Below are 26137 nucleotides of genomic sequence, written 5' to 3' on the forward strand. Positions count from 1 at the left end.
TCCAATTTCTCCTGTTACCCTTGGGAAAATAAAAAATAGCAGGCTAAAAAATAATTTGAGTAAAAAAAAGATTTTTTATTTTCACGGCTCTGCGTTTATAAACTTCTGTGAAGCACTTGGGGGTTCAAAGTGCTCACTACACATCTAGATAAGCTCCTTGTGGGGTCTAGGTTCCAAAATGGGGTCACTTATGAGGAGCTTCTCCTTTTTAGGCACATCAGGGGCTCTGCAAGCGCAACATAACGCCCGCAGAACATTCCATCAAAGTCTGCATTCCAAAATGGTGCTCCTTCCCTTCCGAGTTCTCCCATGCGCCCAAATAGTGGTTCCCCCCCATATATGGGGTATCAATGTACTCAGGACAAATTGCACAACAACTTTTGTGGTCCAATTTCTCCTGTTAGGCGGAGCCTGAACGTTGGTGGAGCAAGAAGCAGGAAACCTGAGCTCCCGGACAAATGCACCAAAAGGGGCTCTAATATCACCAGAGCCTTCTTTTTATACCATCCCCGCATTACAACCCAAACCAGGACCCCACTGGATCGCATAGACCCTGGGTGGCAAGTCACGTTCGGGATAAAGAAGGGATTCATATAACTGTGGCCCTGCAGGCGGGAGATTGCCGGAGTGGCGGAAGGATATACTGCTAACAGCACCATCGCCTCGGGTAGAGGACTTCACCCCTGACCCAAGGCTGTCAGATAAGAGAGACCCCGGAGCTAACCCTCCCCTGCAAATAAGGTACCATTGCGAAACCCCCTGACCAGGACACATAAAATCGCTACTATTCTCATAGCTGGGGGACGGCTACAGAGAGTGTGTATCACGCCGCAGCATTGAAAATAGTCCCGTCGGGCTTGCAGAAGACACGCGGCCCGGGACCTAGAATAGACGTGCAGCGGCACGCTTCAGCCTCCTCCCCTCTCTGCAGTCAGTGAGAGAGATCTGAGGAATTCAAGCGTCTCCTGGAGCTGAGGTAACATTGAAATAACAGAAGCAAGGTGACGGAGTGTCTTAAGCAGAGGGGTCTGATTCAGGGGACAGAGGACCAGGAGAGCATGGTCATTCTCCCTAACTCCGTAGCAATAAAGGAGATAATCAATTAATCAAGTGGGGGCCTGAGACTGTCTGACCCGAGGGGTGCGAGGAGAGAAGGGAGTAATATAAGGAGCCTTAGATCTGTATTAAGCGCTCCCCCCCCACCAGTGCTGTCCCTACATCTTTCATCCCCCCCTTATTTGCTTTCTAATTAACCCATGTTATACCTAGCTGTACGAATATAAGAGAGGATTCTCTGGAAAACCAGCAGAAAGTGGTTATAGACTGCCATCTAGTGACCAGAGCCAGAACGACATCTCTTTCCATTGTTTATCACTTATAAGATTGGGCATAAAATGGAACATTAGCTAAATTCATAGCCAGCGAGAGGAATTCTAATCTTCAAACTGCTCTATTCTTCTCTGCTTTAGATAACTGCAAAAATGGGGAGATCCAGCGTAAAAACGCAAAAGAGCATGCCCAAACCTACAAAGTCCACTACGCAAACAGACATGGATGACTTTCTTACAAAACAAACGGTTCCGTCAGATTCTCTTAAACCATCCAAGCTTCGTGATTTGACCTCATTAGGAGATTCAGATTCTGAACCGGAGAGTGACTCTGACACGGGCAGCATAGCGAGAGAGGCCTTAGTCACTCGTTCGTTCATCAAACGTATATTGTCTAAAGCTCTTGAGCCAATAGGACAAGAACTTGCAGAGATAAAACACGACCTAAAACTTCAAGGCCACAGACTTGAGACATTGGAAAATTCGCAAGTTGCCATGACGCAAAGTTCGAACGCTGTACTAGACTCTTTAAAAGTCCATGAAATCCAACTACATACAATTCACACGGTGCTAGAAGATCATGAGAACAGAGAACGTCGTAACAACATAAGAGTTAAAGGCCTTTCTGAAACGGTGGCCTTTGAGGCGTTATGGAAAGCAACACAAGAGATATTCAAAGAACTACTTAATGAATCAGATCCGCAGGAAATCGAACTGGTGAGAGTACACAGAGCATTGCGTCCGAGGCCTTCTCAAGGGGAAACTCCACGAGATGTGATCTGTCGCTTCCTCGATTATCGAGCAAAAGACTTAGTTCTTCGCAGAGCGCGGGAGGCGCAGGAGATCTCGTATGAAGGCTCACAAATTAAACTTTTCCAGGATTTATCGGCCAGCACTCTCAGGAAGCGGAGGATCTTGAAACCGTTCACTGAAGCATTGATAAAAAAAGGCGTCCGTTTTAGATGGTTGTTCCCGTTTGGAGTACATATCACAAATGGAGACAAAGGTATCTCAGCAAGAACATCACAAGACATCAAAGAGGCATGTGAGTCCTTGGGGATTGAGATGGAGGCCTACCCGGACCTGGAGTCCTTCCATTCGGCGACCCTATTGCATCCGCTGCCAGATGACCCGGCGTGGCAGATAGCCCTGACGCCAAAATCACAAAGGCTGAAAAGGAAGCTGACAAAGACCTCGCTTCCTAAGGACTCCAGAGACAATACTTGATCTTTGGGTTAGACCCAGATTTTGCAGTTAAGTTTTTCTTGGTGTCTACCCCAGTTGGGGTATTGAATGTGGTTGAAGCAAATCTGATGGGGTTGGCGTGCTTTTCCAAATATGGGTAAGCACTGCTGCCACATCTATCCAATAATTCGTTGTAAGGTTTCAACCTAGATTTAGTTACAGCCCAAACTGGGCATTCTCCTAGAATGGAGCATTTCATATTTCATATTTAGTTTATAGGTTGATTGGAATTTTCCTCAAGCTGGCATTCTATGAAACAATGTCAGTAGGTAACTATGGTACGTTGGCATATTGGTCAATGATATTGTGCAACTTAATAACATGGATAATGTTAATATTGTGTTCTCCCCCTCTTTACCTTTCTGTTTTCTCTACCCTTTTCTTTCTTTCGTCTGGTCTACTTGTCCTAGACCCCCTCCCCACACCTATAGGCACAAGGATTCGTCCCCGTCGTGAGCTGCAAGGATGCTGCTGTGTACAGAAACATGATGGATTCGGATAAGGTACACACATTCATCTCTTTTAACGCACATGGGCTGAACTCTCCAAACACTAGACGCCACACATTACAACTATTCAAAAAACAGCAGGCAGCAGTATTGCTTATTCAGGAAACGCACTTCAAACCGGATAAATTGCCCTCCTTTGAAAGCTCGATTTATGATAAATGGTTTCATGCGACAACCACCCAGTCCGGTTCCAGAGGAGTGTCAATAGCAGTGGCAAGGGGAGTGCCCTTCCAGCTAAGAGAAACTATGGCGGACCCTCAGGGTCGTTACATCTTTGTCAAAGGTCTACTAAACGGTGCCCTGGTAACATTGTGCAGTTTATACGCACCAAATAAAAAACTATTGAGATGGGTACTCTCAACACTGAAAAAAATTGATGGCTTTAGAGAGGGTGCATTGATAGTGGGTGGGGACTTGAATGTTGCATTAGAGCCTTTGCTAGACACGACTAAACAGAAAAGTTCGCTCTCACCTAAAGATCTTTACAGAATAAAGTCACAACTGGGATCTCTACAATTGATTGACACATGGAGATATCTAAACCCCTCTGACCGAGACTACACCTTCTACTCCCACCCTCATAAATCTTACCACCGTTTAGACTATATTTTTATATCCAGTAAAATGCTTGCCAATATACAACAGGCGAAAATAATTCCGAATATTTATTCCGATCACTCTTCGGTTTTGTTAAAATTCTCATTATCTAAAGCCTTTCCCCGACATAGAGTATGGCGGCTCAATGAGTCAGTACTTGGAAGTACCGAGGTACAGACACGTATAAACAAAGTGCTCTCCCAATATTTTGAGCAAAATGCTTCACCAGAAATTTCCTCACAGATACTATGGGAAGCACATAAGTCAGTTGTCAGAGGGGAGTTGATATCTATCACTTCCTTTCTAAATAAACTGCAACAAAAAGAAATCCAGGATCTTTATGATAGTATATCACAGCTGGAGCTTACACATAAACATAAAATAGATCAACATAGCTTAGAGAAGCTGCAACAAAAAAGACAGCAACTTAAAGACATATTAAACTCGAGATCTGCTAAGCTATATGCAACATGGAAAAACAGAATGTACGTCCATGGAGACAAAGCATCCAAATTAATGTTATCGCAACTAAGGAAGCGGCAGTCACGTACGCTGATTAACTCAATTAAGAATGAACAAGGGTTCAGCTCGCAAGCTCCTGAGCACATGGAGCGGGCATTCCTTGACTACTATAAGAAATTATATAATCTCCGTCCGGAAGATAACGCCGATTCCGCACTTAAAAGAAGCATGGACACTAGGTCCTTCCTAAGCACTTTAGATCTGCCTGTCTTGTCTGATTCCCAAAAACAATATCTTACTAGACCTTTTTCACTGGGGGAGTTGCAGTCCGCCCTGTCAAAGTGCCCGAAGGGGAAAGCGCCCGGTCCAGATGGATTCTCAGCACTTTACTATAAATCCTTCTCTGGCCTCCTACTCCCACATTTATTGAACGTTTGCAACGCAGTTTTACAAGGCCACCCATTGCCAAACCAAATGCTTACAGCCAGAATATCCCTAATACACAAAGAGGGGAAGGATCCTGAACAATGTAGTAGCTATAGGCCAATCTCTCTCCTTAATGTGGACCTAAAAATCCTAGCAGGGCTGATGGCAAAAAAAATGGCCAAGTCATTGCCAAATTTGATTTCCTTAAATCAGACCGGGTTTGTGGGTGGAAGGGAGGGAAGGGATAATGTCCATAAAGTATTGCACCTTCTTCAATACGCAAAAAATCGTAAACTACCATTGATGCTTCTTGGAACAGATGCAGAGAAGGCCTTTGACAGGGTGGACTGGGTATACCTACGGGAAGTGCTGATCAAGTTTGAGATACCCGAAGCGTTTATAGCAGCCGTAATGGCAATGTACGATAAGCCCACAGCACATATTAGGATTAACGATTTTACAACAGATGCATTTACTATAAAGAACGGAACAAGACAGGGCTGTCCCCTATCCCCGTTGTTATTTGTGCTAGCAATGGAACCTCTCTTAAAGGCCATACAAGTACATGAGGGAATAGAGGGTATTCGCATCAATAAGACACACTATAAAATAGCGGCATTTGCGGACGATCTCTTAGTCTTGATGACTAATCCTTTGCTGGGACTCCCAACATTGATGGCTCTTATAGATCAATATAGCAAAATTTCCAATTTTAAAGTAAATATGTCTAAGTCGGAAGCGCTAGACATACATATATCCCCGAATACCTTAGCTAAACTAAAAAGTACATACCCATTCACCTGGCCAAAACAATATATCAAATATTTAGGTGTAAAGATAGGAAGATCGGATAGAGACCTTTTTCAACAGAATATTCCCCCCCTAATTGCCTCAGTAGAAACCATCATGAAATCATGGAGGGACTCGTATGTGTCGTGGATGGGAAGGAAAAATTTACTGAAGAGCCTAATCTTACCCAAGTTCATATATATTTTCCAAATGCTCCCTATCACCATCCCCAAATCGTATCTTTTTAAAATTAATACATTATTCCGCAGATATGTTTGGAAAAAGCAAAAGCCCCGATTAGCATACAGGACATTAACATTAAACAAATCGAGGGGTGGGATGGGTGCACCAGACATAATGAGGTACTACCAAGCGACAATGCTTACCAGAGTGGTAGACCTGTTGCGGTCTCCTAACAATAAGCAGTGGATTGAGGTGGAGGAAGCCCTAGCACCTTATCCCCTGAGATCCATCCTTTTGGCATATCCTTGTAAAAACATAAACAAAAATCTACCTAATATACACACCAAAGCTACCTTAAAATTATGGAAGGGATTGGTGAAAACTCTAGTTCCCCCTTTGTCCCCCTTACTCAAGTTGGCAGATATAATGCCACATGCATCTTATTCCCGAGACAATGATGTAATCAAACCCGGTTCCCTGGCAAATGTAGCGGTTGATGACCTCTTGGCGGACGGGGCACTCCCCTCCTTTCAGGAACTGAAGAAGCAACCAGGGCTTTCCAACTTGACCTTTATACAATTCGGCTCTATAAGAGACTCCTTGGCACGGTATCTTTTAGGAGCAGACGTTACCCGCCCACTGACTGCATTTGAGACTCTCTGTGCAACAAAGGATAAACCCAAAAAGATAATGTCGTCTATTTACCAGATTTTAAATATAACTGACTGTTGTCTCAAAAGAGCTTATATAACACATTGGGAAAAGGATTTGGGATTCAAGTTTACCCCAAATCAAATATCACACATTTATAATTCATCTCATGGCCCATCACAATGTGTTAGAGCACAAGAGAATTCCTTTAAAATAGTCGCCAGATGGTATATTACACCACAGCAGAACACTTATTGGCGGACGGGGTCTTCTGCTAGATGCTGGAGATGCTGTGATTCGGAGGGAACATACTTACATATGTGGTGGTCCTGTCCACCCCTGCTGCAGTTCTGGCGACTAGTAGAGGATTATATCGGGGAAATTGTGGGCAAAAAGCTTACATTGACACCGGAGATAGTGCTTTTAAATTTTCTGTCACCGACTGGACATAAAAATACTGCTCTGTTGACTCAACACATTCTTTCAGCAGCGAAACTTTTGATACCTATGAACTGGAAGTCAACTACCATTCCATCTATATCCCAATTGCAAGAGAAGGTAGATATGCTATATCAAGTAGCCAAACTGGCTGCCTTGGTGAATGGCTCACTTTCAGCTTTTGAAAGAGTATGGCACCCATGGACCCGATTCAGATCCATTAGTAGAAGTTGATAAGGCTATGGTGGCCTCCTTGCTTGGCTTTATCAGAGTGGACGAAATCCTTGTTGCCTAGTGTTCCCCCCCCCTCCCCTTATCTCCCTTATATTCCACCCCTATATCCCAACTTCTTCCTCTAATTACTTGACCTCCTGTCCCTTTACTCCCTATACTGTTTTTTTTTCTCTTCTCTTTTCTTCTTTTTTGTTCTTCTTCATCTTTGTTTGAAATCATGGCATATGTGATGTAGCAGGGGCGTGTGGATGGGAAGAACCCAGATTTGAACCCAGATAATCCTGCTGCTGGAAGTTCCTTTAAGGCTGTTGGTGTCCTTAAACCTCTATATATCAATAGTTTTTGCCATGAATTGATATTTCAAACTATCTGTTTATCTCCCGAAAAGTGGAATTTGTAGGTTATATAATAATTTTGTAAGCTACCCTGTTGATTGCTTTCTTTCGGATGTAACTTGCAGATTTCAATAAATAAAACATTAAAACAAACAATTTCTCCTGTTAGCCTTGTGAAAATAAAAAATAGCGGGCTAAAACAAATCATTTTTGAGGAAAAAAAATGATTTTTTTACTTTCACTGCTCTGCGTTATAAACTTCTGTGAAGCACTTGGGGGTTCAAAGTGCTCACCACACATCTAGATAAGTTCCTTAAGGGATCTAGTTTCCAAAATGGTGTCACTTGTGGGGTTTTTTCAGTGTTTAGGCACACAGGGGCTCTCCAAACGTGACATGGTGTCTGCTAATGATTGGAGCAAATTTTCCATTCAGAAAGTCAAATGGCGCTCCTCCCTTCCGGGCCCTGCCGTGTGCCCAAACAGTGGTTTTTGACCACATATGAGGTATCGGTGTACTCAGGAGAAATTGCCCAACAGATTTTAGGATCCATTTTATCCTGTTGCCCATGTGAAAATGAAAAAACTGAGGCTAAAAGAAATTTTTTTTGTGAAAAAAAGTACTTTTTTTTACGGATCAATTTGTGAAGCACCTGGGGGTTCAAAGTGCTCACTATGCATCTAGACAAGCTGTGAAACACCTGAAGGGTTAATAATCTTCTTGAATGTAGTTTTGAGTAGCTTGAGGGGTGCAGTTTTTAGAATGGTGTCAATTTTGGGTATTTTCTGCCATATAGACCCCTCAAAGTGACTTCAAATGTGAGGTGGTCCCTAAAAAAAATGGTTTTGTACATTTTGTTGTAAAATTGAGAAATCACTGGTCAACTTTTAACCCTTATAACTTTCTAACAAAAAAAATTTGTTCCAAAATTGCGCTGATGTAAAGTAAGCGTGGGAAATGTTATCTTATTTATTAACTATTTTGTGTCACATAACTCTCTGGTTTAACAGAATAAAAATTCCAAATTTGAAAATTGCAAAATTTTCGCCAAATTTTCATTTTTTTTTTTTCACAAACGCAAAACAAAAATTAACGACCTAAATTTACCACTAACATGAAGCCTAATATGTCACGAAAAAAAACAATCTCAGAACCGCTAGGATCCGTTGAAGCGTTCCTGAGTTATTACCTCATAAAGGGACACTGGTCAGAATTGCAAAAAATGGCCTGGTCATTAAGGTCAAAATAGGCTTGGTCATGAAGGGGTTAAAGCTGGATTTGGATACAAAATGATTTCCAAAACTTCAGCCAATACGTCTTTTTACTGACCAGAGATATAAGAGAATAGCATCCCCATACAGGTAACAATCTAGCAGCTGTCAACTGTACACTATAGCTGACAACTTGCTGTATCACAGACGATCAGTGTTGGCACTGTCCATATCTGTTTCACAGGAACTAAAGCAATGTGGAAAGAAAAAATTGACATTTTAATTTTTCCAACAAATATTTTCTTTTAGCATCAATTTTTTCATTTTCACATGGGCAACAGGATAAAATGGATCCTAGAATTTGTTGGGCAATTTCTCCTGTGTACACCGATACCTCATATGTGGTCATAAACCACTGTTTGGGCGCACAGCAGGGCTCAGAAGGGAAGGAGCGCCATTTGACTATTTGAAAGGAAAAAATGCTGGAATATTTAGCGGTTGCCATGTCGCGTTTGGAGAGCCCCTGTGTGCCTAAACATTGGAGCTCCCCCACAAGTGACCCCATTTTGGAAACTAGACCTCCCAAGGAACTTATCTAGATGCATAATGATCACTTTGAACCCCCAGGTGCTTCACAAATTGATCTGTAAAAAAAAAAAAAAAAGTACTTTTTTTTTCACAAAAATTTTCTTTTAGCCTGTTTTTTCATTTTCACATGGGCAACAGGATAAAATGGATCCTAAAATTTGTTGAGCAATTTCTCCTGAGTACACCGATACCTCATATGTGGTCATAAACCACTGTTTGGGCGTACGGCAGGGTCCGGAAGGGATGGAGCATCATTTGACTTTTTGAATGGAAAATTAGCTCCAATCGTTATCGGACACCATGTCGCGTTTGGAGAGACCCTGTGCACCTAAACATTGGAGCTCCCCCACAAGTGACCCCATTTTGGAAACTAGACCCCTTATGGAACTTATCTAGATGTGTAGTGAGCACTTTGAACCCCCAAGTGCTTCACAAAAGTTTATAACACAGAGCAGTAAAAATAAAAAAAAAAATTTCCTCAAAAAAGATTGTTTAGCACGCTATTTTTAATTTTCACAAGGCTAACAGGATAAATTGGACCACAAAAGTTGTTGTCCAGTTTGTCCTGAGTACGCTGGTACCCCATATGTGGGGGGAACCACTGTTTGGGCGCACGGCAGGGCTCAGAAGGGAAGGAGCGCCATTTGACTTTTTGAAATGCAAATTACTTCTAATCGTTAGCGGACACCATGTCGTGTTTGGAGAGCCCCTGTGTACCTAAACATTGGAGCTCCCCCACAAATGACCCCATTTTGGAAACTAGTCCCCCTAAGGAACTTATCTAAATGCATAGTGAGCACTTTGAACCCCCAAGTGCTTCACAAAAGTTTATAACGCAGAGCCGTGAAAAAAAAAATATTTTTTTCCTCAAATTATTTTTTAGTGCGCAATTTTTTATTTTCACAAGGGTACCAGGATAAATTTGACCCCAAAAGTTGTTGTCCAGTTTGTCCTGAGTACGCTGGTACCCCATATGTGGGTGGGGACCACTGTTTGGGTTCACGTCGGGGCTCGGAAGGGAAGTAGTGACATTATGAAATGCTGACTTTGATGGAATGGTCTGCGGGCATCATGTTACATTTGCAGAGCCCCTGATGTACCTAAACTGTGGAACCCTCCCCACAAGTGACCCCATTTGGGAAACTAGACCCCCCAAGGAACTTATCTAGATGTGTAGTGAGCACCTTGAACCCCCAAGCGCTTTACAGAAGTATATAACGCAGAGCAATGAAAATAAAAAATAATTTTTTGTTCTAAAAAAAAAAAATTTTTAGCCAGCAATTTTTTTTTCACAAGGGTAGCAGGATAAATTGGACCCCAAAAGTTGTTGTCCAGTTTGTCCTGAGTACGCTGGTAACCCATATGTGGGTGGGGACCACTGTTTGGGTACACGTCGGGGCTCGGAAGGGAAGTAGTGACCAGGGCTATGGAGTCGGTAAGCCAAACCTGTGACTCCGACTCCACAATTTCCCTTCCACAGACTCCACGACTCCGACTCCAACATATATTGCTTATATTTAAGTGAAAAATTTATTGTAGTACAATGTGAACATCAGACATTTAATCATTTTTATGATACAATAATCAAGACATTTAGATAGAACATAATATATATTTATTGGAATACAACTTTAGAACACAAAGAACTGTAATAAATTGTAAATATGTAATACACTATGTAATATCGATTACACACATATATACACAGTATATATATATATAACACTATGTAATAAACTATGTAAGTGGCAAAAAACAGTTTTCAACAAAAACATACTAAATAACATTTGTGCAGTCTATGAATTTGTTCTAAGAAATAGAATTGCCTCCATCAGATCCTCCTTCATAGATGACCTAAAATCTGACCTAATAATTTTAAGGCCAGAGAACAACCTCTCTACACTAACTTGGGTTGGAGGCAAAGCCGTAACCACATGGGCAACATCTCTAACAATTTCCAAGTATAAAGGAATTGCCTCATGCACAGTCAGTTTTGATGAACGGTTGAATTTTTCTTTTTCTTTGAGAGCAAGTGAAACATTTTGCTGAAATATGGTCAATCTGCTTGCTATAGGAGACGGACTGAAATCTTTTTCCTTGCAGCAACGCTTTGCCTGCTCCATATCATCCAAATATTTGTCAAAATCAAACTCCTCATCTGATGAGGATGAAGATATGGCAGCAGTAGCACTGTCAGGACCCAAGTTTTCTTGCGCCTGGCAGTCCTCCTGTAGGCCACTCATCCTAGCTACCTCAGTCAGAGCTTCTTTTCCTTTAGTAAGCTGTTGATCATCAAGAAATATACGATGACTTGGGTCCACATAAACAGCTGCCAGAAAATTTTTTATTTTCCAATAGGTGTGTCTCTCTCCGTTTCATTGAAGCAGAAATGCCACCTGCGATTAAATCTCCTCTTTGGGACAGGCAAAATAGCAAGTTCTTCCACTCCCTTATGAAAGTGCCAGGAGTTAAATCCTCAGCTTGCAATTTTTTAGTCACGGTAAATAGGTGATTAAGCAATTCCTTCAATTCAGCCACCTGTGTCCATTGACCTTCATTTAGGGTTACCTGAGGGTTCGCCATATCTATAAGAAACGGTTTTAGCCAGGATCAAAACTAGGGGGGGGGCAGAACCTCATACTGTTCCGCAGAATCTCATACTGCACACCTCAGCTGCTGCAGAACCTTATACTGCACACCCCTACACTTGAAAATAAAGCCTGCACCTTAAGATGTGGTGAATGCAGTCTATTTATTCCAACTATCAATTGATGTTGATGTGTTACTGAAGACGAGCAATGCCTGTCCTGGGCGTCCTTTTAGGCAGCTATGAGGTGTACCTGACTGGTGCTAAAAAAAAAAAAAAAGGAGTGTTAAGCCCCCGTTACACATAGCAATATCGCTAGCAATATCGCTGTAACGTCACCGATTTTGTGACATATCGATATTGCTAGCGATATCGCTATGTCTGATACCTCCGACCGGGTCCCCCGCTGCTCATCGCTGGTCGCGCGAGAACGTCCTGGATCATTTCTCGTCAGGTGCTTCCTGCTGGGCTTCCTGTGGCGCTGACGAGCGACGAGTGGACGCGGGCGGGTGGACGTCAGGATCGCCGCGTCTGACAGGTAAGTAACGACCCCCAACCCCTGCTATGTCGCTGTTGAGATCTGCCTGTGTGGCAGCCCACTAGTGACCACTTAGCGATGCACCAGCGATCCATATCGTTGTCAGGATCGCTAGTGCATCGCTAAGTGTAACGGTACCCTTAGTCTGTGTGCTACCTGGCTTTCATTCTTTTTGGTACAGATAAGATATCGATAGACAGATATGGATAAATGGATATATAGATAGAGCAGATTTCTAATCTGCTTTTGCTATTGAAAACATTATCTATGAGCGCAAAAACCTTTCAGGTGATGCGGTTTTTTAAAAAGTTGATCTGCTTTTGCAGCTGAAAAATGTATCCTCAAAAAACGCAGCAAAAACGCTGTGTGTGAATGTAGCCTTAGATCAGGAATAGAACAGCCATTTATAGGACATTTCATAACTTTCCCAAATTCCTATTAAAAAATATTCAGCACATTCTGCATTGAACCACTATACCCAATTTATTATATATTTTAGGAGTCGGAGTCGGACCATTTTATGCCGACTACGACAAAATGAGCTCCGACTCAGACTCCACGACTCCAACTCCACAGCCCTGGTAGTGACATTATGAAATGCTGACGTTGATGGAATGGTCTGCGGGCATCATGTTACATTTGCAGAGCCCCTGATGTACCTAAACTGTGGAACCCCCCCACAAGTGACCCCATTTTGAAACAAACGAGACCCCCCAAGGAACTTATCTAGATGTGTGGTGAGCACCTTGAACCCCTAAGTGCTTCACAGACGTTTATAAAGCAGAGCCGTGAAAATAAAAAATTTTTTTTTCCTCAAAAAATTATTTTTAGCCCACAATTTTTTATTTTCACAAGGATAACAGGATAAACTGGACCCGAAAAGTTGTTGTCCAGTTTGTCCCGAGTACGCTGGTATCCCATATGTGGGTGGGGACCACTGTTTGGGCACATGTCGGGGCTTGGAAGGGAAGTAGTGACTTTTTCAAATGCTGACTTGATGGAATGGTCTCCGGGCGTCATGGTACGTTTGCAGAGCCCCTGATGTACCTAAACAGTAGAAACCCCCCACAAGTGACCCCATTCTGGAAACTAGATGCCCCCAAGGAACTTATCTAGATGTGTGGTGAGCACCTTGAACCCCCAAATGCTTCACAGAAGTTTATAACGCAGAGCCGTGAAAATAAAAAAATTTTTTTTTCCTCAAAAAAAATGATTTTTAGCCAGCAATTTTTTTTTCACAAGGGTACCAGGATAAATTGGACCCAAAAAGTTGTTGTCCAGTTTGTCCTGAGTACGCTGGTACCCCATATATGGGGTGGAACCATTGTTTGGGCACACGTAAGGGCTCGGAATGGAAGTAGTGACGTTTTGAAATGCAGACTTTGATGGAATGGTCTGCTGTCGTCGTTACGTTTGCAGAGCCCCTGATGTGCCTAAACAATAGACACCCCCCACAAGTGACCCCATTTTGGAAACTAGACCCCCCCAAGGAACTTATCTAGATGCCTGGTGAGCACTTTGAACCCCCAAGTGCTTCACAGAAGTTTAAAGTTTATAGCGCAGAGACGTGAAAATAAAAAAAGAAATTTTTTTCCACAAAAATAATATTTTAGCCCCCAATTTTTTATTTTCCCAAGGGTACCAGGAGAAATTAGACCACCAAAGTTGTTGTGCAATTTTTCCTGAGTACGCTGATACCCCATATGTTGGGGTAAACCACTGTTTGAGCACAAGTCAGGGCTTGGAAGGGAGGGTGCACAGTTTGACTTTTTGATCGCAAAATTGGCTGGAATCAATGGTTGCACCATGTCGCGTTTGGAGACCCCCGTGATGTGCCTAAACAGTGGAAACCCCTCAATTCTAACTTCAACCCTAACCCCAACACACCCCTAACCACAGCCCTAACCCTAACCCCAACCCTAACTCCAACACATCCCTAAACCTAATCCCAACCCTAACCATAACCCTAACCCCAACACACCCCTAAACCTAATCCCAACCCTAACCATAACCCTAACCACAAGCCTAACCCTAACCACAAGCCTAACCCTAATTCCAACCCTAACCCTCTTTCCAACCCTAACCCTCGTTCCAACCCTAACGGAAAAATAAAAATAATTTCTTTATTTTATTAGTTGTTCCTGCCTATGGGGCTGATAAACGGGGGGTTTATTTACTTTTCATTCTATTTTGATCACTGTGAGAGTTTATCACAGTGATCAAAATGAATGAAAGGAAATTGCAGCCGGCGGGCGCACTGCGCATGCGCCCGCCATTTTCCAATATGGCGGCGCCCATGGTCCGGGACCGCGGGACCCCGGGAGCCATAGCGGCACTCGATGAGTACCGGGGGCTGGGAGGAGGGCGATCGGAAGGCGGGGGGAGCGGAGGGAAGGCGGGGAGGGCAGATGATGAGAGCGGCGGCACATCGCCGCTGTCATTCAGTGGCGGGGGCATTTCGCCCCCGTTAACCGGTGGGGGGGGGTCGGATCGGTGTCACCAGCCATGTCCGATGCTACAGCAGCGTCGGACATGGCTGGATTGTAATATTTCATCAATTTTCATTGATGAAATATTACTATCGCTCTGATTGGCTGTTAAAAGTGAAACAGCCAATCAGAGCGATCGTAGCCACGTGGGGGCGAAGCCACGCCCCCCGTGGTGAAGTCCAAAGCCCCCTGTATCTGAGGGTCGGTAACCTTTCAGTGACCTAGGTCACCCAACCCGCAGGGGGGCTTTAAAGTCATGACGCCACATAGGCGTCACTGGTCAGATTGGTACCAGTTTTCATGACGCCTATGTGGCGTCATTGGTCGTGAAGGGGTTAAACTTCTCCACAACAGTATCACGGACCTACCTGTTGTGTTCCTTGGTCTTCATGATGCTCTCTGTACTTCAAACAGAACCCTGAGACTATCACAGTGCAGGTGCATTTATACGGAGACTTGATTACATTCATTACATTCAGGTGGATTATATTTATCATCATTAGTCATTTAGGACAACATTGGATCATTCAGAGATCCACAATGAACTTCTGGAGTGAGTTTGCTGCACTGAAAGTAAAGGGGCCGAATAATATTGCACGCCCCACTTTTCATTTTTTGAATTTCCACAAAAATTTAAAATAACCAATAAATTTAGTTCAACTTCACAATTGTGTCCCACTTGTTGATTCTTAACCAAAAATTTACATTTGGTATCTTTATGTTTGAAGCATGGGAAAAGGTTGAAATGTTCCAGGGGGCCGAATACTTTCGCAAGGCACTGTTGTAATGGAGAGGTGTCAATAAGACCCCTATCCATTACTAATCCTATAGTAAGTAAAGAGTTAATTAAATACACACATTAAGAATAAAGTCTTTCTCCTTGGCCTCATTGGGGGACACAGGACCATGGGTGTTATGCTGCTGCCACTAGGAGGACACTAAGCAAGTATACAAAGAAATTAACTCCTCCGCAGTATACACCCTCTGCTGGCTCTACGTTGAAACAGTTCTTGCTTAGTGTCTGTAGGAGGCATTAGGGTCTGGCTTCAGACCTGGATTCCATTTTTTATTTTTATTTTTTGCCCAAAATCTTCAACAGCGAAGGGCGACAGGGCCTTTTAAGGTCTCGATCTCCCAAAACCATCAACAGGTGGGCACGCGGAGTGTCGTCTCCCCGTATCCCCTGCTACAACCTCAATGCCGGCCTGGGCTCTCCTTAGAGGCGATGGATCCCTTCAATGGGTCCGCTCTCCCCGCATCAGCAACAGACGGGAACATGGGGTGTCACCCCCAAGTAACCCCTTCTGGAGCTAGGTTTTTCAGCTGGAAATGCTCTGCCTCACCTCCATGCAAGAAAGATTACCTCAGGTAACACGCAGAGACTTCCATGCGGCCCCACTGCACCACCACTGCCCGAAAGTGGATGATGACAGGAGGCGAATGAGACCTCTCCACCTCCCTATCAAAGGGATGGTGGATTGAGGAAAATCTGTGCGGATACAATCTACAGCTTGGCCACAGCACCCGGCTCTGCTTCACCGCGCTCCTGGCTGCTTCATACCCTGTGTGTAGCAACAGGGTTCTTCCTCTTGGTCCTGTGGGGTGTCCGGGCCCCCCAGGGGAATATGTGCGCTGACTACTAGCCACTATCGCCCAGCACTACTGCCATCGCCGCGACGCTGCCGCTGTCTCAAATTTAGGCCCCAGCTTCTAGCCAGCATAGGCCAAAGTACGCCCACTTTTTAGGCGCTTGCTCTAAGCGAGTAGTGCTGCTGCCACATTCTACCCTGGGCCCTGACTCTACCACCTTTTGCTGGCGCTTCTTGTTTGTCACGAGAAGCACTCTCCTTCCTTCTCGGACTCCACTTCCGGTCAATGTGTGTCTAACCACAGGCTGGGGACACCATCTTCTCACCGCCCGTGTGACTTCAGGCACTACAGCAGCACAGACTACTCTGGGGGCACGGACACACGACCTGGGTAACCTCTGATACAAAGAGCCTAACCCCTTCCCTGCGGCAGCTTCTAAGCAGCACCTATATGCAAAATGTTTCAATCAAAGGCATCTAAAAAAGCCGATAAAACAGTGGTGTATGCCTCATGTACCGCATGTAATGCCTCACAACCGCGGAGACACCGTACCGCAAGATGTGTGGCATGTAACCCCTCATGTGCCAAGGAGCCCTCTGCTAATGCCGACCCTAGTCCACCCGAGTAGACCATGTCCCTGGCACAGTCCATGGCTTCCCTGGCTAAAGCCATAAAGTCCTGTGATTCCCCCACAAGCCAGGGCATCACTTTACCCCCCGTAGAAGGTCCTTCAGCCACGCAAGAGTCTGCCTCAGACAGGGGCCGGACTGCGGCAGAAGATAATCTTATAGAAAACGTCCCCATGACTCGTCCCCCAGGCACTCTGGTGCCTCGGCATCCGCAAGCTTTGCTTCCCGCTCCCCCTCAACAGGGGTTTGTAGTGAACATGACTCTGAATATGAGTCAGATGTGGCCGTAGACCTGGACTCATTACAGTACCAGGAGTCTCTAGATTTTCTCATTGAAGCGGTCAATAAGGCTCTGAGAGGTAGATGATGAACATGGAGCTAGTCCGGATCACACGGTGTCCTTCAAAAGGACCAAACGTCCTCACAGGGTTTTTGCTATCCACCCTTAGTTTACGGACATTGTTCAAAGGCATAGGAGTCGCCTGGACAAGCGATTCACAGGTCAAAAACCGCTGGAAGTACGATATCCCTTTGCATCTACTCTACGAAAGGAATGGACGGAGTCCCCTGCAGTAGATCCACCCATATCACGGCTCGCTTTCAAAACTCTCCTGTCTGATGGCTCGTCCAACAAAAACCCCACTGATCGACAAATTGACAATCTTGCTCGATCAGTCTTTGAGGCTGCCGAAGCAGCACTTTTCCCTTCCTTCACCGCCACTTGGGTGGCCAGAGCTATGGTGGCCTGGGCAGAGGCTCTAGCGGAGACCTGTTGCCCGGGCAGGCGATTAAGTTGTGCATGCCTCCCTAGATGCGGCTAACTGTGCCGCACTTGCAGTCGCAAGCGCCATTAACATCAAGAGCCCTATGGTTCAGAGTGGCGGGCGGACTCCACCTCCAAGAAATCCTTAACCTCCCTGCCCTACCAGAGCGGGAGTCTGTTCTGAGACAAACTTGACCAAATTATCTTGGATGCTACTGGAGGAAAGAGCAAATTCCTCCCTCAGCAAAGACCCAGTCGGCCCTTTCGGAACCCACACCAGGTCCGCTTCCGGCCCTTTCGCAGTGCCGCAAGCTAGCCATCCGCAATAGCTTCATCTACCTCTGACAGTCCTCTGCGCAGGGACATGGACTCACAACCTTCATTCAAGCCCTCTCATTCCTGGAAAAACAGACTCTCAAGGTCTGGACCCAAGGGTACCTCTTCTCGCAAGTTTTCTGCTCAATGACTCATTGCAGTATCCAGAAGACACAGGGTAGGCGGCCGTCCACTCCTGTTTCGTCAGGTCTGGCTGGCAGTTGTTCACGACCAGTGGGTCAGAGATCTGGTGTTTTCCGGATACAAAATAGAATTCACGTCTCCCCCCGCTATCACGCTTTTTCTGGTCCTGTCTTCCAAATCAGGCCATTTATGCACTCCGCAACAGCGGAGTCATCGTCCCAGTCTCACACACAGACAGGTTCAAAGGGTTTTACTCAAACCTGTTCATGGTCCCAAAGGATGGAACAATGCGTTCCATCCTACTTAAAACTATTGAACAAGTTTGTCACAGTGCATCATTTCAGAATGGAATCTCTCCATTCTGTTATCACCTCACTGGAAAAAGGAGAATACCTTGTGTTTGTCGACATCAAGGACGCATATCTTCACATTCCAATCTTCTCAGGTCACCAAAGATTTCTACGCTTTGCGATCGGAGACTAGCATTTTCAGTTCACCGCCTTGCCTTTCGGTCTTGACACTGCCCCCAGAGTGTTCACCAAGGTCATGGCAGTCGTCATGTCTATTCTGCACTCTCGGGGCGTGGTGATCCTGCCCTATCTAGATGACCTGCTCATCAAGTGATCGTCCCTTCAGGCCTGCGCAGAAAGTGTCAGCATCACCATGGACACTCTCACTCGTCTAGGTTGGTTGGTGAACCTGAGCAAGTCCTCCCCAGCTCCATCCCAGAACATTTTTGGGGATGATCCTGGACACCTCCCAAAGGTTGGTAATTCTCCCTCCAGAAAAGATCTCAGCACTGATCTGGGGAGCTCGGAAGCTCTCTTGCCCGCCCCCACTCCCTGTGGTTCGGCATGCAGGTCCTGGGAAAAAAAGTGGTGACAATTAAAGCAGTACCATTCGCTCAACTACATCTCCGACCTCTGCAGCAGGCATTGCTGTCAGTGTGGGACAGAAATCTGGCCTCTCTGGACCGCCGGTTCCGCCTGTCCCTCCGGATCTAGCAGTCTCTGAAGTGGTGGACATTGATGTCCTCATTGAGTCAAGGAAAGTCATTCCTTCCAGTTTACTGGCTGGTGGTTACCACCGACACCAGTCTCCTAGGTTGGGGAGTGATCTTCCGTCACCACATGGCTCAGGGACGCTGGTCTATTCAGGAATCGCGTCTTCCGATCAATATTATCGAGATCCGGGCAATCAGACTAGCCCTTCAGCAATTCCATCAGCTTCTGGCCGGTCGTTCCATCCGGATCCAGTCGGACAATGCCACGGCGGTGGTGTACATAAATTGTCAGGGGGGGCACGCGAAGCAGAAGAGTGATGCTCGAGGTTGCACACATTCTGCAATGGGCCGAGACAAACCAGTCATTTCTGCAGTTCATATTCCGGGAGTAGAAAATTGGGCGGCAGATTTTCTCAGCCACGAGGGCCTGGCCTCAAGAGAGTGGTCCCTTCATCCCGAAGTTTTCCAGCAGATTTGTAAGCGCAGGGGAACTCCGGATGTAGACCTCATGGCCTCCAGGCTAAATTCCAAAGTTCCGGCATTCGTAGCTCGGTCCCGCGACCCATTAGCCATCAGGTCGGATGCCCTGGTGCTCCTGTGGCATCAGTTTCACCCCCCTTACATTTTTCGCCTGCTTCCGCTAATTCCAAGGGTCATCCGAAATATCAAGACGGAAGGTGTTCCTGTAATTCTCGTCGCACCGGACTGCAACGCCGAGCGTGGTACACTGAACTAGTGCTACTAGTTGCCGATGTCCCCTGGAGGTTATCGGACCGCCCACTCTTTCTCTCTCGGGCCTATTTACTGACAGAACGCGAGAGAGTGCTGAGTTTAACGGCATTGCCATTGAATCCTGGATCCTAGCAAAGGCTGGTTTTTCACAAGTTGCTTCCACCATGATTAACGCTCGAAAACCTACATCCATGCGCATTTACCATTGCATATGGAAGGCCTTTTTCTCCCGGTGCAAAACCCATGGATGTTCCCCACCTGTGTTTTCTATCCCTTCCATTTTGGAGTTCCTCCAAGCAGGATTAGGCTCAGGCCTGGCTCTGGCGTCTCTTAAATGCCAAATTTCGGCATTATCCGTCCTTTTCCAGTGAAGGATAGCTTTCAAATCACAATTTAAGACCTTCATACAGGGGGTGTCACACCTTGTTCCTCCCTACAAGATGCCTTTGGAGCCTTGGGACCTTAATTTGGTTGTAGGTGCTTTGCAAGAAGCCCTTTTCGAACCTCTGCAGGATGCAACCCTTGCCCTCCTTTCGTGGAAGGTTGCTTTTCTTGTGGCTTGCAAGCCTCCATTTCTCATTTTCCACCAGGACAAGGTGGTACTGAGGAAGTCTCCTTCCTCCTTACCTAAAGTAGTCTCCGCTTTCCATTTGAATGAGGACATAGTCTTGCTCTCCTTTTGCCCAGCGCAGGTCCATTGTACTGAGAAGGCTCTCCACACTTTGGATTTGTTCAGGGCACTCAGGAAATACATTTCCCAAACGGCGCCTTTCCACAAAATAGATTCCCTCTTTTTTGCTTCCGGAGGTACACAGAAAGGTCTCCCTGCATCTACAGCCACACCTACACCCTACATCTAAAGTTTCCCACCCAGGGACTGCTTTAGGACGTCCCATGGTCCTGTGTCCCCCAATGAGGCGAAGGAGAAACAGGGATTTTTGTGTAAAATCCTTTTCTCCGAGCCAATCATTGGGGGACACAGCACCCGCCCTGTTGGCCTGTGGTTGTTCTTTGGTTTTGAGATGCTCCATTTGTTTGTTTGATAATAAAGTACTCCTACTGTTTTGCCACCGAACTGGTTCAACATAGAGCCAGCAGAGGGTGCATACTGCGGAGGAGTTAATTTCTTTGTATAATTGCTTAGTGTCCTCCTTCTGGCAGCAGCAAAACACCCATGGTCCTGTGTCCCCCAATGATTGGCTTGGAGAAAAGGATTTTACGGTGAGTACACAAAAATCCCTGTTTTAATGAAAGAATACAACACACATTTTTCCCATCTTTATTAGACTTCTAATTCCATCTTGAAGCCATTGATCATCTGTAAAAAAAAAAAAATAAGTTAATAAGTTTAAATTCATTCTCCAGTAGTTTACGGCCCGAGCTGTTGCATTAGCACCTCTCCGCCTGTAAATTTATTAACCGTCAGAGATGGATTTACGCTGTGGGACTTGACTGAGCGCCGGACAAGTATGCTATATTTTTGGTTTGTTTTATAATTTTTTTTTTACAGGTGATCAATGGTTTCAAGATAGAATTAGCAGTCTAATAAAGATGGGAAAAATGTGTTGTATTATTTCATTAAAATACTTTATTCGTAATGTGTGCGTTTAATTAACCCTTTACTTACTATAGGAATAGTAATGGATAGGTGTCTTATTGACACCTCTCCATTACTAAACCGGGCTTAATGTCACCTTATAATAGCAAGGTGACATTAACCCCTTATTAATCCCACTTGCCATTGCTACAGGGCAGTGGGAAGAACCCATCAAAGCTCCAGAATAGGTGTATTTAATAGATGCGCCTCTTATGGGCAGCTGCAGGCTGCTGTTTTTAGGCTGGGAAGGCCCATATTAATGGCCCCTTACCAGCCTGAGAATAGCAGCCCGCACCTGTATAGTTTTGCAAAGTTGGTTACAAAAATAAGGGGGACCCCACGTCGGTTTTTCATTTTTTCCCTGCACAAGCTGTTGCTGGCAGAGCAGGGAAGAATGACAGCCGAGTTCAGCACCACATGCAGGGGAACAGTGTTTACTGTAGCGCTACTTCCCCTGCGGCCTTCCGTGTGGTACTGATGCGGCACACGTGTGCCACGTGTACACACGGATATCTCCGGTACTGGAAACATCTGGACTTGTCAAAGAGGCCTTAAGTATATCTTCTACACAAGACATATTATTTATTTTAATGGGAGAGATGGGAAGGGCAAGGAGGACAACAGCAAATGTTACTAGATGTGTATTTCCTGAAGGAAGTACAGATAGTGGTTTGAAATGGTGCCCGGGCTGCCCCTTTAAGAGAGACTTACCTGCTGCCCCTGCAAGACTTTCAACTCAGGATACGATTTAACTGTGGGTGCCTCTCAGGGGCCACTTTGGCCTCAGGGTCTGATTTTGTGGGTGGGGCCCCTCAGGGTCCGATTTTGTGGCCGGGGCCCCTCAGGGTCCGATTTGGTGGCCGGGGCCCCTCAGGGTCCGATTTGGTGGCCGGGGCCCCTCAGGGACTGATTTGGTGGGTGGGGCCCCTCAAGGTCCGATTTTGTGGCTGGGGCCCCTCAGGGTTCGATTTTGTGGCCGGGGCCACTCAGGATCCGATTTTTGGGCCGGAACCCCTCAGGGTCCAATTTTGTGGGTGGGGCCCCTCAGGGTCCGATTTTGTGGCCGGGGCCCGTCAGGGTCCGGATTTTGTGGGTGGGGCCTCTCAGGGTCCGATTTGGTGGGCGGGGCCCCTCAGGGTCCGATTTGGTCAGCAGGGCCCCTCAGGGTACGATTTTGTGGGCTGGGCCCCTCAGGGTCCGATTTTGTGGCCGGGGCCCCTCAGGGTCCGATTTTGTGTCAGGGGCCCCTCAGGGTCCGATTTTGTGGTTGGGTCCCCTCTGGGTTCAATTTTGTGGTTGGGGCCCCTCTGGGTTCAATTTTGTGGGTGGGGCCCCTCTGGGTCCAATTTGGTGGGCGGGACCACTCTGGGTCCAATTTGGTGGGCGGGGCCTCTCTGGGTCTGATTTGGTGGGCGGGGCCACTCTGGGTAAGATTTGGAGGCTGGGGTCGCTCAGCCTCTGATTTGGAGGCCGGGGTCGTTGAGCTTCCGATTTGGAGGCCGAGGCCAAAGAGCCTCCGATTTGGAGGCCGGGGTGGCTCAGCCTCCGATTTGGAGGCCGGGGTGGCTCAGCCTCCGATTTGGAGGCCGGGGTGGCTCAGCCTCCGATTTGGAGGCCGGGGTGGCTCAGCCTCCGATTTGGAGGCCGGGGTGGCTCAGCCTCCGATTTGGAGGCCGGGGTGGCTCAGCCTCCGATTTGGAGGCCGGGGTGGCTCAGCCTCCGATTTGGAGGCCGGGGTGGCTCAGCCTCCGATTTGGAGGCCGGGGTGGCTCAGCCTCCGATTTGGAGGCCGGGGTGGCTCAGCCTCCGATTTGGAGGCCGGGGTGGCTCAGCCTCCGATTTGGAGGCCGGGGTGGCTCAGCCTCCGATTTGGAGGCCGGGGTGGCTCAGCCTCCGATTTGGAGGCCGGGGTGGCTCAGCCTCCGATTTGGAGGCCGGGGTGGCTCAGCCTCCGATTTGGAGGCCGGGGTGGCTCAGCCTCCGATTTGGAGGCCGGGGTGGCTCAGCCTCCGATTTGGAGGCCGGGGTGGCTCAGCCTCCGATTTGGAGGCCGGGGTGGCTCAGCCTCCGATTTGGAGGCCGGGGTGGCTCAGCCTCCGATTTGGAGGCCGGGGTGGCTCAGCCTCCGATTTGGAGGCCGGGGTGGCTCAGCCTCCGATTTGGAGGCCGGGGTGGCTCAGCCTCCGATTTGGAGGCCGGGGTGGCTCAGCCTCCGATTTGGAGGCCGGGGTGGCTCAGCCTCCGATTTGGAGGCCGGGGTGGCTCAGCCTCCGATTTGGAGGCCGGGGTGGCTCAGCCTCCGATTTGGAGGCCGGGGTGGCTCAGCCTCCGATTTGGAGGCCGGGGTGGATCAGCCTCCGATTTGGAGGCCGGGGTGGCTCAGCCTCCGATTTGGAGGCCGGGGTGGCTCAGCCTCCGATTTGGAGGCCGGGGTGGCTCAGCCTCCGATTTGGAGGCCGGGGTGGCTCAGCCTCCGATTTGGAGGCCGGGGTGGCTCAGCCTCCGATTTGGAGGCCGGGGTGGCTCAGCCTCCGATTTGGAGGCCGGGGTGGCTCAGCCTCCGATTTGGAGGCCGGGGTGGCTCAGCCTCCGATTTGGAGGCCGGGGTGGCTCAGCCTCCGATTTGGAGGCCGGGGTGGCTCAGCCTCCGATTTGGAGGCCGGGGTGGCTCAGCCTCCGATTTGGAGGCCGGGGTGGATCAGCCTCCGATTTGGAGGCCGGGGTGGCTCAGCCTCCGATTTGGAGGCCGGGGTGGCTCAGCCTCCGATTTGGAGGCCGGGGTGGCTCAGCCTCCGATTTGGAGGCCGGGGTGGCTCAGTCTCCGATTTGGTGTGTCGGCCCTTTAAGACTCATTTGGGTGCGCTGGCCCTTTAACAATCACTTTGGCGCGTTGGCCCTTTAAGAGCTAGTTTGGCTGACTGGGCTTCTTTTAAATCCACTTTGGCGCACACATTCTCTCTCAGGGGCATGTGTCATGTGATGAAGCTAGATTTGCATTTGTGCTGTGGGTCTCACTTTAAGAGCTGATATTATGTGGCAGAGGCTCTGTGCTGGGGTTCAAGTGAAGTTCGTAGGCGTTGGCATAGTAACTGGGTCTGCCTGCGCATATCAATGAGCTCAACTGTCATTTCAATCGCCTCAGGGCACGTTTTGCCATTTCCTATTGAAAAGCATTGGAGACAGTGCATTCCAATGACGGGAAAAAAAATTTTCAAACGCAAATTGCGCAAAAACTACAAATCCGATCGACACGAAAAATACTTAGCACACCTCTCATGGATGCTGGCTTCGAAACGACACCTCAACGGAGTCTGTGCGTGTAGCGGTTCGGGCCGCATTAATTGCGGAAATCAACTTAATAATAATAACTAGATGTGTATTTCCTGAAGGAAGTACAGATAGTGGTTTGAAATGCTGCCCAGGCTGCCCCTTTAAGAGAGACTTGCCTGCTGCACCTGCAAGACTTTCAACTCAGGATCCGTTTCAACTGTGGGTGCCTCTCAGGGGCCACTTTGGCCTCAGGGTCCGATTTTGTGGGTGGGGCCCTCGGGGCCCGATTTTGTGGGTGGGGCCCCTCAGGGTCCGATTTGGTGGGTGGGGCCCCTCAGGGTCCAATCTTGTGGCCGGGGCCCCTCAGGGTCCAATTTTGTGGGTGGGGCCCCTCAGGGTCCAATTTTGTGGCCGGGGCCCCTCAGGGTCTGATTTGGTGGGTGGGGCCCCTCAGGGTCCGATTTAGTGAGCGGGGCCCCTCAGGGTCTGATTTGGTGGGTGGGGCCCCTCAGAGTCCGATTTGGTAGGTGAGGCCCCTCCGGGTCCTATTTGGTGAGCGGGGCCACTCTAGGTCTGATTTGGTAGGCGGGCCACTATGGGTCCGATTTGGTGGGCGGGGCCCCTCAGAGTTCAATTTGGTCAGCGGGGCCCCTCAGGGTCCGATTTTGTGGTTGGGGCATTTCAGAATCCGATTTAGTGGGCAGGGCCCCTCAGGGTCCGATTTGGTGGGCAGGGCCCCTCAGGGTCCGATTTTGTGGCCGGGTCCCCTCAGGGTCTGGATTTGTGGGTGGGGCCCCTCAGGGTCCGATTTTGTGGGTGGGGCCCCTCAGAGTCCGATTTTGTGGGTGGGGCCCCTCAGGATCTGATTTTGTGGCCGGGGTCCCTTAGGGTCCGATTTTGTGGCCGGGGCCCCGGGGTCCAATTTTGTGGGTGGGGCCCCTCAGGGACCGATTTTGTGGGTGGGGCCCCTCAGGATCCGATTTTGTGGTTGGGGCCCCTCAGGGTTCAATTTTGTAGGTGGGGTCCCTCAGGGTCCGATTTTGTGGCCGGGGCCCCTCAGGGTCCGATTTTGTGGCCGGGGCCCATCAGGGTCTGATTTTGTGGTTGGGGCCCCTCAGGGTCCGATTTTGTGGGTAGGGCCCCTCAGGGTCCGATTTTGTGAGTGGAGCCCCCTGGGTCCATTTTGGTGGGCGGGGCCACTCTGGGTCCGATTTAGTGAGTGGTGCCCCTCATGGTCCGATTTGGTGGGCGGGGCCCCTCATGGTCCGATTTTGTGAGTGGAGCCCCCTGGGTCCGATTTGGTGGGCGGGGCCCCTCTGGGTCCGATTTGGTGGGCGGGGCCCTTCAGGGTCCGATTTGGTGGGCGGGGACCCTCTGGGTCCGATTTGGTGGGCGGGGCCCTTCAGGGTCCGATTTGGTGGGCTGGGTCAATCTGGGTCCGATTTGGTGGGGGGGCTCCTCAGGTTCCGATTTGGTGGGCGGGGCC

At 47.8% G+C, this 26137-nt stretch overlaps 1 protein-coding gene across 1 annotated transcript; it reads left to right on the plus strand.

The window, feature by feature from the left end:
- The first annotated feature begins 411 nt into the window (after positions 1-411).
- Positions 412-21330, plus strand: LOC141100471 (uncharacterized). The gene is made up of 3 exons (XM_073588980.1): positions 412-976; positions 1470-2429; positions 21295-21330. Exons 2-3 carry the CDS (start codon positions 1482-1484, stop codon positions 21328-21330), a joined length of 984 nt encoding a protein of 327 aa, XP_073445081.1. The 5' UTR covers positions 412-976; positions 1470-1481.
- Positions 21331-26137: the final 4807 nt, after the last annotated feature.

The sequence above is a fragment of the Dendrobates tinctorius genome, unplaced genomic scaffold (genome assembly GCF_039654945.1).
Source record: "Dendrobates tinctorius isolate UK_male_01 unplaced genomic scaffold, ASM3965494v1 ptg000011l, whole genome shotgun sequence".
In the NCBI taxonomy this organism is placed as follows: domain Eukaryota; kingdom Metazoa; phylum Chordata; class Amphibia; order Anura; family Dendrobatidae; genus Dendrobates; species Dendrobates tinctorius.

Bases quoted from the DNA above. Each gene is read 5' to 3' on its own strand.
- LOC141100471 (XM_073588980.1), top strand. From the start codon at position 1,482: ATGGGGAGATCCAGCGTAAAAACGCAAAAGAGCATGCCCAAACCTACA. The intron at 2,430-21,294 runs GCGACCCTATTG...TTTTTTTTACAG, and splicing joins ACCTGGAGTCCTTCCATTCG to GTGATCAATGGTTTCAAGAT.